The sequence below is a fragment of the Balaenoptera ricei genome, chromosome 5 (assembly GCF_028023285.1).
Source record: "Balaenoptera ricei isolate mBalRic1 chromosome 5, mBalRic1.hap2, whole genome shotgun sequence".
In the NCBI taxonomy this organism is placed as follows: domain Eukaryota; kingdom Metazoa; phylum Chordata; class Mammalia; order Artiodactyla; family Balaenopteridae; genus Balaenoptera; species Balaenoptera ricei.
In genome coordinates, this window is record NC_082643.1 from 129157274 (window position 1) to 129172015 (window position 14742).

A 14742-nucleotide genomic window follows, 5' to 3' on the forward strand; every position below is an offset into this window, starting at 1 on the left:
TTTTTTTAATTAAAATTTCTTTATTTTTTAATTTTTAGGTTGGCTTTCTTTTTCAGTCTTAGGTTTTTTCTAATGATATGGTAGGAGGGCAGTTTCCTCCATTACGGTTGGAACATGGGAAAATGAAAATATTGTTTTCTTTTTTTGGTAATTAATTAATTTATTTTATTTTTGGCTGCGTTGGGTCTTCATTGCTGTGCACAGGCTTTATCTAGTTGCAGCGAGTGGGGGCTACTCTTCGTTTCGGTGTACAGGCTTCTTATTTTGGTAGCTTCTCTTGTTGTGGTGCACGGACTCTTAGGCGTGTGGGCTTCAGTAGTTGTGGCTAGCAGGCTCTAGAGCCCAGGCTCAGTAGTTGTGGTGCACGGGCTTATTTGCTCTGTGGTATGTGGGATATTCCCGGACTAGGGCTTGAACCTGTGTCCCCTGCATTGGCAGGCAGATTCTTAACTACTGCACTACCAGGGAAGTCCTGAGGTCATTTATTTAAATACAGTTATCCGTAAACCTACAGTGAACATTTTTTTTTTTTTGGTTGGGGGGCCGTGCTGCTCAGCCTGCAGTGTCTTAGCTCCCCCACCAGGGATCGCACCTGTGCCCACTGCAGTGGAAGCATGGAGTCTTAACCACTGGACCTACAGGGAAGTCCCTGCAGTGAACATCTCATACTGACATCTTTGTACCTTGTCTTGATTACCAGATAATTTCTCAGAAATGGAATTGTTTCATTAAAAAGTATATACATTTTATTTTACTTTATTTATTTTTAAAATTTTTATTGGATTATAGTTGATTTACAGTGTGTGTTAGTTTCAGGTGTACAGCAGAGTGATTCAGTTATATATATACACATATATTCATTGTTTTTCAGATTCTTTTCTCATATAGGTTATCACAGAATATTGAGTAGAATTCCCTGTACTGTACAGTAGGTCCTTGTTGGTTATCTTCTCATATAGGTTATCACAGAATATTGAGTAGAATTCCCTGTACTATACAGTAGGTTCTTGTTGGTTATCTATCTTATAAAAAAGTATATATACTTTATTATTATTATTATTATTATTTTGGCCACACAGCTTGTGGGATTTTAGTTTCCTGACCAGGTATTGAACCTCGGCCCTTGGCAGTGAGAACATGGAGGCCTAACCACTGGACCGCCAGGAAATTCCCCAAAAAGTATATACATTTTAAATGACAGATTACCCTTGAAAGGTTCTACTACTTAATACTCATTCCAACAGCATGAGAGAAATGTCCATTTAAATAGGCGGGTCAATGCTTGGCATTCTCTGTTTTGTCAGAATGATAGGTGATAACTGTTCTGTTTTACTTTACATTTCTTAGTACAATTGAGTTAACATTTCATATTTGGCCACTGGTATTTCATTTTTGAATCATCTCTTTATCTTTTACTCAGATTTATTTATTTATTTTTAAAAGCTCAGTGTCATTCTTTTAATGGAAAAAGAGTGGGTTGATGAGGTGGTCTAAGAGCAGCACAAAGGACTTGCTTATGTTGAACTTGGAATTAGACAAATGTGTTCGCAGTTGGCATTGCACATCTGCATGTTCCCCTTCTACCTCTCTTAGGGAGTCTGCCCTGTGAACTTGACAGCATGAAGGAGCAGACCAGAATGCTTGCTTTTTGTGGACAGCTAGCTCCCAAAGAAAAGGGCGGAAAGTTGTTGGCTTTGCAAGTCAGTTCTTTTCCTAAACTCATTAATCAGGAAACTTACTGTTTCTGTGGGAGGAATTGGGACTTGGGAGCAGGAATGTTCCAGGAAAGTCTTCCTTTTAAAAAAGAAAATTAGGGGCTTCCCTGATGGCACAGTGGTTAAGAATCCGCCTGCCAATGCAGGGGACACGGGTTCAATCCCTGGTCCAGGAATATCCCACATGCTGCGGAGCAACTAAGCCCGTGTGTCACAACTACTGAGCCTGCTCGCCTAGAGCCCGTGCTCCACAACAAGAGAAGCCACCGCAATGAGAAGCCCATGCACCACAATGAAGAGTAACGCCCGCTCACCACAACTAGAGGAAGCCCGCGTGCAGCAACGAAGACCCAACTCAGCCAAAAATAAATAAATTTATTTAAAAAAAAGTAAATTAACTGTAAGAGCCATTTAGTAACCAATATTAAGAAATCACTTTCCGGGCTTCCCTTGTGGCGCAGTGGTTAAGAATCTGCCTGCCAATGCAGGGGACACGGGTTCAAGCCCTGGTCTGGGAAGATCCCACATGCCGCGGAGCAACTAAGCCCATGCGCCACAACTACTGAGCCTGTACTCTGGAGCTCGTGAGCCACAACTACTGAGCCCACGTGCCACAACTACTGAAGCCCGTGCGCCTAGAGCCTGTGCTTCACAAGAGAAGCCACCACAGTGAGAAGCCCACACACCGCAACGAAGAGTAGCCCCCCCGCTCACCGCAACTAGAGAAAGCCCGCGCGCAGCAACGAAGACCCAACACAGCCAAAAATAAATAAATAAATAAGTAAATAAATAAATTTATTTTAATAAAAAAAGTTATTTAAAAAAAAAAGAAAGAAAAGAAATCACTTTCCTATTCCAGTGTATCCAACCACATTGGCAAGCATAATTTGTCAAATACCTTTTATTGAGAATAAATTACAGTATTGATTGTGTACTTCATGATGCTCCATCAATAAAATGTCAGAATTATAGAGGGCACAGAGTTAAATGTGCACTTTTTTCCCATTGTATTTCCTGAGGAGGAGTTAAAGTTGAGAGAGTAAAATTTAAACAAAAATCCAAAATTTTTGAGTTCAAAAGAATTTATTGAAATCAAAATCTCTCTCCCTTTTATTTTTATTTTTTTAATTTGTTTAATTTTTGTTTTTTAAAGATTTTTTTTTGATGTGGACCATTTTTAAAGTCTTTATTGAATTTGTTACAATATTGCTTCTGTTTTATGTTTTGGTTTTTTGGCCAGGAGGCATGTGGGATCTTAGCTCCCTGACCAGGGATCGAACCCGTGACCTCTGCATTGGAGGGCAGATTCTTAATCACTGGACTGCAAGGGAAGTCCCCTGATTTTAAAGCAATAGATTATTAACTCATGCTCAAATATTTTTTGGTTTGTAAATAACATATTTAATATTGAAGTAAAACAGTTTTTTAATTTTTATGTGGTCAGAATAATTTTTTAAATTTCTGACCTTAATTTTGTGATTATTAATGTCTAATTGATTTGTAATGAAACTTGCTTATGTGGCCTATCCCTAAATACTTTTCAGTACATCTAGTAGTTTGTATAAGGCTGTGTTTTGTAACCACCAGACACTTAATTTACTTGACCTAGCAGTATTTTGGGACATGTTTTCTACTTTGTTGAGGGAAAGGTCTTTCAAATGTTCTATACTGTATAACTTCCATACAATATACGTGGTATTTACAAAATATACCTCAGTCAAATTCTAATGTTCAAATATTGTTTTTGTTAAATTAGATTTTTTCCTGCTTCCCTTTTTGTCCTATCTGTCCATATTTTTTTCTGTATCTCATTTTTGTTAGTGAAGTATTTATCCTTATGCACATTGACACATATGTATACACTTATATATGTGTCCCTAAAGTATAAAGAAGTATAAAGCAAATACCCATGTACTCACTATTCTTCTTTAGAAATAGAATTACTACAGTATTCAAGATCCCTGTGTGCCCATCCCTGGTGATGTCTTCATCCTTGATCAATCTTCCTTTCATGAAATCTTATTTGAATGTTTCTGGGTTTTAACTCAAAGATTGCTTTATTTTAGTCTATGAATTGGTCATTGCCATGATTTATGGGATTCATGTTTTGTGGAATTACTGTGTTTTCTGTAGCTGCAGATCCCACTTTTATTCTGCTTTTTAATGTTTAGGTCATGTTTAGCTAGATGATCATCATGGTAGATAATGAATCAAGATACAAGACACTGTAAAGCTTCATTACAATGAAGACTATATTTGTCAATGTTTGTGTTCTTATTCAAGAGGGACAAGTGATGATACCATGATAGTCTTGTGCAAACTTTTACAGAGATCACTTCTATTCTTTATGGCTTGGATCTAGATACAGCCTACTAGTTTGCCAAACTTTGTTTTCTGATGACAGATAGTTTGAAGTCTTCTGATTTATTTTCTGCATGCTCCTTGATGCATGTGAATGTATTTATATGTATATATAATATATATAGAAAAATGTATCCCATTGGGAATTGATTCACTAACTTTACTGTATTAAAACATGTTATATTGCTAATTTTTCCGTGTTACATTCTGTTAGTGAACGGATTGTTCTATCAGTTCAGTGTAAGTAAACTGTTAATATTTTCTACTTCTTGATTTGAACACTGAAGACCACTTTGAATCTACATTTGAAATGTAGTTGATTTCTTGTTAGGAATTTGAGTCTCAGAACTTTGGATTTTGTTGAGAATAATTATTCCACTGACTTAACTGAAATTGGTTTAATTGTTATTTTGTTAAATATTTTGCATGATGTGGTTGTAAAAACAATTCTATGTTTTTTTGTTTTGTTCTGTTTTGTTTTAGAGCTCAGTCCCCCCCAAATTATAAAAGCAGGAAAACTCAAGACAAAGAAATCCAACAAGGTATGTCATGACAAGAAATAGTTTTTAACTATTTTGAAAGAAACTCCTCTTAGATTATTGTGTATTTTTCTCTTCTAAGTCTATCATTGATGTTAGTTTAAAGTTAATATACTAGAGAATTGTAGCCTTTATCCAAATCCCCATATGCCTCTGTTATCCTGTCTCTATCAGTTTAGTCAAGGTCATTATTCATGCCACAAGTTGGATCATAAGACGTTCCTCTTGCTGTGTTCTGTTTGCTGTGTTCTGTTGTTTGGAGAAGGTTTTGCATTATTTTGGCAAATGCCTGCATATAATTGAATGAGGGTGATTTTAAAAATTGCTTTCACTTTTAGAAAATATTTTTTCTATTTAAAATTTCTAAATTGCAGACATAACACTTCTTTTATTTACCTCTCAGGCTAGTGATTTCAGCGATATGGCGAACTGGCCAACACCAAGTGAATTAGTGAACACTGAAGTGAGTATTGTTTTAAGACTTCTTTTTTTTTTTTTAAATAAAGGGAAGGTATTCTCCTTTTAACATGCTGAATTTTACTTCAAATTTAGAGAATTGCATTAATAAAATACCCATTTTTCAGATACCTTGATTTCATTCATCACATTGCCTTCATCTGATTGTATTCTCAGGACCATACATTTGGAAAGGATGGGGTACCATGCTGTCAGCTTCACGTAATGCCTACAAATAGATTACTTTTTAATGTGTCTAAGTGAAGCCCATTTTGTGTTTCAGAATGTATTGTATATATGTTTTCTCTTGAGTTACAGTCTTTTCAATGTGTTGAAGTCCTAACTCTATATATACACATGAATATATATCATATCAAGAGATGTTCAGTAAATGGATTTTTAATTTATCCATGAAAGAAGTTCTAAAAGATGTTCTGGGATATTCTATCAAAAGTCTTTTTAGAGAAGTAGCATATATGGTATCTGGTTACATGGTTTCATTTGACACTGTACATCTTGCTATTTGTAATTTGTGCAGAATTATTGGTGTGTGGTTTAAACAACATATAAAGCAGCTTAATTGGTGTATAAATGACATAATAATAATAAACTGCACATATATAAAGTGTACAGTTTGATATGCTTTGACCTATGAAACCTTTGCCACAAACAAGATAATGAACTTAATTTGTAATTCTTCCTGTCACATTCCACCCCCTCACCCCATCATCCCAGACAACCACTGATAGGCTTTCTGTCACTTAGTTAATTTGCATTTTCTACAGTTTTTTTTTTTTATTGGAGTATAGTTGATTTACAATGCATTTTCTACAATTTTATGTAAGTGGAGTCATACAGGATGCATTCTTTTTTTTTTTTTCTGCCTTTCATTTAGCTTAATTATTTTGAGATTTATTTATGTTATATGTATTAATAGTTCGTTCATTCTTATTTTCTGGTAGTACTCTATTGTATGGATATAACGCTGTCCATTCACCTATTGGTGGACATTTGTGTTGATTCCAGTTTTTGGCTATTAAGAATAAAGCTGCTATATAAACATTTGTGTACAAAATTTTGCATGGAATAATGCTTTTATTTTTCTTGGGAGTAGAATGGTTGGATTTTATGGTAGCTATTTATTTAACTTTTTAAACTACCAAACTTTTTATTCCACCAGCAGTGTATGAGAATTATAGTTATTCTGTAGCCTCACTAATACTCGATGTGGTCAGCCTTTTAATTTTAGTGAGTCTAGTAGTTGTATAGTGGTATCACACTACAGTTTTTAATTTGCATTTTTCTAATGATGTCAAGCACATTTTCATGTACATTTGTCATCAGTATATCTTTTTGATGAAGTGTCTGTTCAACTCTAGCCCACATTTCAATTGTTTTCTTGTTACTGCATTATAGAGTTCATTATATATTTTAGATACAAGTCCTTTTATCAAATACTTAGCAAATATTTTCTTCCAGTTTTTCAAATGACTTTTTTTTTTTTTAATTTTTTTATATTTATTTTTGGCTGTGTTGGGTCTTCATTTATGTGCGAGGGCTTTCTCTAGTTGTGGCAAGTGGGGGCCACTCTTCATCGCGGTGTGCGGGCCTCTCACTGTCGCGGCCTCTCTCGTTGTGGAGCACAGGCTCCAGACGCGCAGGCTCAGTAGTTGTGGCGCATGGGCCTAGTTGCTCCGCGGCATGTGGGATCTTCCCAGACCAGGGCTTGAATCCGTGTCCCCTGCATTGGCAGGCAGATTCTCAACCACTGCACCACCAGGGAAGCCCTCAAATGACTTTTAACAGTGTCTTTTGTAAAGTAGTTTTTTATTTTTGATAAAAATTGTCATTCGTTTGGTGATATTTGGTAAGGTGTTACCACAGATTTTTGGATATGTTAGTGAAAATGTTCATGAAAATTATTTCATTCAGAAAACCTTTTTGCAGTGTCAGAGTGTCATCAGCCTAGGAAATAAGAAGCCACAAAATAGAAAAGAAAGAGAAGACAAGGTTGAAAAGAGAAGTAACAGTGAAAGCAAAGAAAGCCGGGAAACAAAATTAGATGGTCCTGGTGAAAATGTCAGTGAGGATGAGGCTCAGTCAAGTAATCAACGAAAGAAAGGTTAGTTCGTTTATATCTTCATTTTGATTTTTAAGTTTTTGAAGAGAGTTGTAGTAATGAAGAATTGTATTTAATCAGTTGATTCCTGGTAGTCACCAGTTAGTAGTTTGGATTTCTTCAGGATACCATCTACAATGGTAACTGATGTTACTTTTGTAGCATTTCTGAACTATGAGACTTTCCTCTCTACATTTGACTTGTATTTTATGTAAGAATGGATTTAAATTCCATCTATAGAGGTGGGTGTAGATATATTCTTGGAAAGTTGTATGCTAACTATTGTTTTTTAAATCTGCATTGGAACGGCTCCCTTTTTTTCAGGAAATTTTGAGAAAATATTTTTCTGAGACAAATTGAGAACAATCTTGGTCAACTCTTTTTCCTCATTGCATTCCCCCATTACGTTTTGAAGGAAAAAAATATTGTCTTTACATCCCTTTCCATATTCTTTTAGGAACTTCTCATGTGTCTAGGGACAGATTATGATTTAACTGGTAAAAGCATATTCTCATTCAGTGTTCTGAGTCTCAATAAAAGTGTCTTCAGGGGTTTTTAGGCAGAAAAGTTCTTTAAACTGTCAGAAGGTCAGTAAAGTGACCTTCTGAGGCAAAGTGAACACTGGGGAGAGGGCAGGGGGTGCTATTGGAGAGGTAGGCAAGGTCCACGTTATTCAGGGCTTTGGTAACTTGGAATTGGCATTTTAAGTGCTGTGGGAAGCCATTGAAGCATTTTAATTCTTGGAGGTGATGGGGCATGGGAGGGGACATTTCATGATGAAGTAGTTGCCAGCCAACTTCTTTAATAATGGAACTAACAGCCTACCGTATACTGAGCACTTACTTGAATTTTTTTTTTTTTTTGATGCCTATTATAATCCTTAGCTGCAGGGTAATCATGAGGCTCACTCGATATAGTATGCCAAGGGTAATTGCTCAGAAGTGGTGGCAGTAGGACAACCATGTGGTTGTTAAAAAAAATTTCCCCATTTCTTGAATGCTTAATCACTTACCTTTTTCATGCTCCTTTGATACGTAAGTAGTCTTTTTGACTGTCTAGAAGTCATACAGGTAACAAGACCTATCCTGCTCTAAAATTTGTCTTCCTTGTTAGTTGCTTCAATTAAAACTGATTAGCCAACACTAAAATGTGGGTGTTTGTAGTTAAAGTAATTTTATGTAATCAGGTCATGAATTGACTCTTCTTAGAGCACACATGTTTATCTTTAACACAAGTGCTTATTTATGCCCAAAAATCTCATTGATAGAATTTACAGTATAGACTTTAAGGAGTTTTTAGATTCTTTCATATTCTCTTTTCCTTATCTGTCTGTAGTTTACAGTATTAGTAGGAAATTAGTACACTAATATTCCCTTAATTACTTTGATAGTTTTTCCTTTCCCCATGAGTCTTTTTGTTTTAGTTGAAATATATAGTGGACAGAAGACTGAACATTTTGAAACCTTAACTATGGAATTCATGAATAGATAACCTTCAGAATTTCACTATACTAAATATAACAATTAATTACACTATCATTTAGTCAACAAGAAGCTTTAAATTGCTTGTATCTCTTAAGAAGTTAGGAAAATGTGTAGTAGCTATACAAAGATTTATCAAATGCAGTTAGACAGATTTTATATTTAAACTTTATTTTGAAAAAGCTCTTTCATTAGTAGTGATGCTGGATAAATTAATATTTGAGGCAGTGATTTGAAACTAAAAGTGTTTTGAATCACTGGTCAAACAGTTATCAGGTATACCCTGTTCTGAAGCCTAAGTATCAAGTATTAGATGGGAGTAGTGTGTACACTTAATATTTTTTATGGCTTATTTGTCAGAATTAAACAGAAGAGTGTGCATTTCACCTAAAAGCAAAAGAATTCCAATGATACTCTATCACTGGCTTTTCACTTGAGTTTTAGAAACTTATTATTTGCCCAAACAAGTTTATTAAAGAGCTGGGGGAGCAGAAGAAAATCATTTTGGTACTCTACAAGTAATCCCTTTAAGGACAAATTAAGTCTTTCATTTATTTAATTAAAATTTAGAGTGCTTTCACAATTGCAAAGCTTTAATGAAAATTGTGCATTGTCATTAAATGATTTTATTTTGTTTTCTTCAAGCTAATAAGCACAAATGGGTACCACTCCACTTAGATGATGTAAGACCAGACAGTCAAGAAAGACCAGGGTCCCGGAATAGCTCAAGATGTCAACCTGAAGCAAATAAATCATCACATAACAATAGGAGAAATGACACACGAAGTAAGTAACATTCTAAGAGAAAAATGACTAATCTAGTCTTAATCTTACTATTTTAATAACCATGTATAGTATAAACTATTTGAGAGTAAGTTGCAGACATTGTGCCCCTTTAACCCTAAATACCTTCAGAGTATGTATCATAAGATCAGTAATACACTGACTATCCACAGGCAGAATTTCTCAATAATGCCCTTCACAGTTTTTTTCTCCTCTTTTCCGGGATCTAATCTGTGATCACCCATTGCTTTTAGTTGTCTCCATTAGTCTGGAATAATTCTTCTGCTTTTGTCTTTCATGACATTGATTTTTTTCTGAAGGCTATAGGACAGTAATGTGGTAGCTATACCTTACTTTGGGTTTTCTGATGTTTCCTCATGATTGGATTTGGGTTATAAATTTTTGGCAGGAATACTGCAAAAGTTAAATGGTTTTCTTTGTAGTGTATAACTTGAAAACACATGTGGTATTGGTTTATCTTATTATTGGTGATATTAACTTTGAGCACTTGGTTAAGATGAGGTACTCCAGGTTTCTTTATTGTAAAGATACCCTTTTTCCCTTGGTAATTAACATGTAATTTGTGGAGAGAGACTTTGAGACTGTGGGAATACCCATTTTTTCATCAGACTTTTCATATGAGCTTCAGTTTCCATTGGTGATTTTTATTCTTGCCTGATTATTACCATGATGGTTGCAAATGCTGAATAGGTAATCTTCAGAATTTCACTATACTGGTATTTGTCTTACTGCATCATTCTTTCTATATTTATTAGCTGGCATTCCACTGTAAAGAACAACTTCCTATTATCAGTGTGGACTAAAGGCTTCTTATGTTTTCAGTGGTTGAAATTGTTATCATGATTGTTCAATTTAATGCTCAAATTGTCCCAGAGTTGGCTAGTGGGAGCCTCTTCTGGGTGGTTTCTGGATCATTCTTTAAAAAGTCAACTTTACTGAGTTAATAATTATATATATTAAAGTACACTGTAATTACTGTCAAGTCCCCTAACCACGAGTCTACTTTCTGTCAGATTTGATTTATCTTTTCAGAATTTCATATAAATTGAACTGTGTAATATAAATTATATCCTCTTGTGTTCTTTTGCTCAGCATAATAATTTTCACATTCATCAGTATTGTTCCATATATCAATAGTTTGTACCTCTTTATTGCATAATAGTTTTCTATTGAATGGATATTCTCCTTTATCCATTCATGTTGGTGGATATTTGGCTTGTTACCAGTTTTTGCCTGTTATGAGTAATGCCACCATGAACATTTGTATACAGACCTTTGTGTGGGCATATGTCTTAGATTTTCAGGTAAACATATAGGGGTGGATTGCTAGGTGGTATGGTAAACGTGTGTGTGTGTATATTTTTTTGCTGTGCCATGCAGCATGCGGGATCTTAGTTCCCCAACTAGGGATTGAACCCATGCCCCCTGCAGTGAAAGCGTGGAGTAGTAACCACTGGACTGCCAAGGAAGTCCCTGGTAAACGTATACTTAACGTAATAAGAAATTGCCAAATGTTTCTTTTTTTTTAAATTAATTAATTAATTTTATTTTTGACTGCGTTGGGTCTTTGTTGCTGCACGCAGGCTTTCTTTAGTTGCGGATATGGGGGCTACTCTTTGTTTTGGTCCGCGGGCTTCTCATGGCGGTGGCTTCTCTGTTGCGGAGCACGGGCTCTAGGCATGCCAGCTTCAGTTGTTGTGGTATGTGGACTCAGTAGTTCTGCCTTGCGGGCTGTATAGCGCAGGCTCAGTAGTGGTGGCGCACAGGCTTAGTTGCTCCGTGGCATGTGGGATCTTCCCGGACCAGGGCTCGAACCTGTGTCCCCTGCATTGGCAGACGGATTCTTAACCACTGCGCCACCAGGGAAGTTCCACCAGTGTTTCTTTCCTTTGCTATATGTTAGGTCATATGTCTTGTGGAATTTCCCATATTTTGGATTTGGCTAAATGCTTTATCGTGATACTCCTTAACATGTTCCTTTGTCTTTTCTAAGTGTAACTGGTAATAATAACTAGAGGTTTGGTTAGGATCCAGTTTATTTTTGTTTTTATTTTTGTTTTGGTAGGAATATTTCATAGTGCGTTTGTGTCACAGCAATAGGAATAAAATGTCTGGGTGTCTTACTTTCAGATTGTGTTGCGGTTGAGTTGGTTCAGGTGTTGTTAGCCTTATCCATCCATCATAAAGTGTCCCATCAGGGACTTCCCTGGTGGCGCAGTGGTTAAGAATCTGCCTGCCAATGCAGGGGACACGGGTTCGAGCCCTGGTCCGGGAAGATCCTGCATGCCATAGAGCAACTAAGCCTGTGCGCCACAACTACTGAGCCTGAGCTCTAGAGCCCGTGAGCCACAACTGCTGAGCCCGCGTGCCACAACTACTGAGGCCAGCGCACCTAGAGCCTGTGGTCTGCAACAAGAGAAGCCATCACAATGAGAAGCCCACGCACCACAACGAAAGTAGCCCCTGCTCGCCACAACTAGAGAAAGCCCGTGCGCAGCAACGAAGACCCAACACAGCCAAAAATAAATAAATAAATAAATTTATTTATTTATTTAAATAAATAAAGTGTCCCATCAGTTTTTCATTTAATGGTATTGCTTTCATTAAAAGTCATTCCCCAGGGCTTCCCTGGTGGCGCAGTGGTTGAGAATCCGCCTGCCAATGCAGGGGACATGGGTTCGAGCCCTGGTCCGGGAAGATCCCACATGCTGTGGAGCAGCTAAGCCCGTGCGCCACAATTACTGGGCCTGTGCTCTAGAGCCTGTGAGCCACAACTACTGAGCCCCTGTACTGCAACTGAAGCCCGTGTGCCTACAGCCCGTGCTCCACAACAAGAGAAGCCACCGCAATGAGAAGCCCGCGCACTGCAACGAAGAGTAGCCCCTGCTCGCCACAACTAGAGAAGGCCCACGCACAGCAACAAAGACCCAACACAGCCAAAAATAAATAAATAAAATTAATTAATTAAAAAAAAAATCATTCCCCAGATACATTATTTCAGCAGGGTTTGTTCAAGTTTCAGAAAGAAGAGGACAGGAGGATATGTGGAAGCAGTTGGCTGAGCATTTGTGTTTTTTATTTGTTTGGGTTTTTTTGGCCACCCCACGTAGCTTGTGGGATCTTAGTTCCCCGACCAGGGATTGAACCCGTGCCCTTGGCAGTGAAAGTGTTGAGTCCTAACCACTGGACCGCCAGGGAATTCCCTGAGCATTTGCTTTTATAGTTTTCTACTGAAATCTTTTAAGTCTGATAATTTTTAAGGCATATTGTCCTGTGAAAGCACTGTACAGTGAGTCCCTGTCTAATCACCATCTAGATTTAGTAACTCTGCTATCTTTAATTCATCCATCTGCTGAATCATTTGAAAGTACCTTGCAGATATCGTGACACTTCAGCACTGATGTCCCAAGAAAATGCAGCATCTAAGAAAATCAGCACTAATTCATTATATCATCTAAAATCTAGTCAATAGTTATATTTACTCAATTGTCCACAAAATACGACTTTAAAATTCTAAAACTTGCTACTGGTATCTAGTGAGTAGAGACCAAGGATATCGCTAAACATCCTACAGTACCCAGGACAGCCTCCACACTAAAGAGTTATCTGGCTCAAAAGGTCAGTTATGCCATGGTTGAAACACCCTGGTCTCTGGGGTATACATACCTTTACATTTATTTGATTGTTTCCAATTGTTTTTCAAAATTGAAATGTACTTGTTTTTACTCCAGCATTATACAAAAGTTCTGTCTTGGTCAACATTTGCTATTGGGAATTCCCTGGCGGTCCAGTGGTTGGGACTCTGTGCTCCCACTGCAGCGCTGCAGAGGGTACAGGTTTGATCTCGATCCTTGGTCGGGGAACTAGGATCCCTCATGCTACAAAGTACAGCCAAAAAAGAAAAAACAAAACAAAAAAAATTGATATTATAGGACCTTAAAATGTTTTTCAGACTGGGACAGATAAAAAAAATACTCTTTCATTGTCTTAATTTGCATTTCTCAAGGCCACTGAGGCTGAGCACCGTTTTTTTTATTGTCTATTTGCATTTCCTTGTTTGCCCTGCCAGTCTTTTAATGATTTTTCCTATTTGGTTGCGGTGTGTGTGTGTGTGTGTGTGTGTGACACAGAGAGAGAGAGAGAGAGGATGCACGAGGGCATAAGAGACATTTGTATGAGTTCTATATGTATTCTGGATATAACTGCTATATTGTGCTGCAGATATCTTCTCCCAGTTTTCATTTCCTTTTTTCTTTAAAAGAAATGTCTTTTACTTAAATAGAAACACCCTTTCCTTAAAAAAATTCCTGTTTGTGAAAATAAGTATTATTGTGAAAATAAGTTTTTTTTTTTAGGAGTTTTATATAGTACAAAACTCAGTTGTCTTGGAACTTCTTAAATTTTTAACAGTACAGTTTTAGCAAACGATCTCGTTATCTTTTTAGTATGTTACTTTACTTATCAGAATATCTTCTTTGTATGTCAATACATAAGATGTCTTTTATGCCACAGACATTTTGACAAATTCCTATGGAATCTCTTAAGTTTGTATCTTTCTGAATAATGACTGGTTACTAATAACTAGTTACAAAGTGGGGAGGGGTGGTTACCACATTTTCATAAAGATAATCATGTTTTCATAGTTGCAAATTGGAATGTATAAAAATATTTTTATTTTAAAAAAGGTTGGAGGCGTGAAAGAGAAAAGAAAGAGGATCAAGATGAAGCTTCCAGTGTGAGAAGTGAGGGTGGTAATATCCGAGGTACCTTTAGAGGCCGAGGAAGAGGCCGAGGACGGGGAAGAGGACGAGGCAGAGGAAATCCTCGATGTAAGACTTGATTTTTTGTTTTGTTAAATTAGATGAACACTGAAAAAAGTGTGCAAGTCATCTGTTTTTCCCACTATCCCATATACTGTTTTAACTGATTTTACTTGTCTGATAATAAAGATGGTTTTGTATTTGTTTGTTACCCCTTGAGATACTTCACTTTGGATTTTTCTTTATAGTAACTATTTCTTTTTTTTTTTTTTTTTCAATCTGTGATCATTTTTCTTTTTCTTTATTACATCAAGTGAACTTTGATTATTCATATGGTTATCAAGAACATGGTGAAAGGACTGGTCAACCATTTCAAACAGAACTTAATACCAGTATGATGTATTACTATGATGATGGTACAGGCGTACAGGTGTATCCTGTGGAAGAAGCATTGCTTAAAGAGTATATTAAACGCCAAATGTAAGTCAATCAGACATAAACAGATGG

General features: G+C 36.6%; 1 protein-coding gene across 7 annotated transcripts in view; it reads left to right on the forward strand.

The window, feature by feature from the left end:
* The window catches only part of LARP1B (La ribonucleoprotein 1B), a 130356-nt gene that overhangs the window by 10428 nt on the left and 105186 nt on the right, over window positions 1-14742 (forward strand). For 5 of the 7 annotated variants that reach the window (XM_059923585.1, XM_059923587.1, XM_059923588.1 and 2 more), the window contains exons 2-7: window positions 4560-4618; window positions 5019-5078; window positions 7004-7193; window positions 9317-9457; window positions 14161-14304; window positions 14550-14715. In XM_059923585.1, coding sequence (XP_059779568.1) covers window positions 4560-4618; window positions 5019-5078; window positions 7004-7193; window positions 9317-9457; window positions 14161-14304; window positions 14550-14715 — 760 coding nt within the window. The remainder of the gene's footprint in view (window positions 1-4559; window positions 4619-5018; window positions 5079-7003; window positions 7194-9316; window positions 9458-14160; window positions 14305-14549; window positions 14716-14742) is intronic. The other 2 variants (XM_059923586.1, XM_059923591.1) reach the window with 1 other exon arrangement.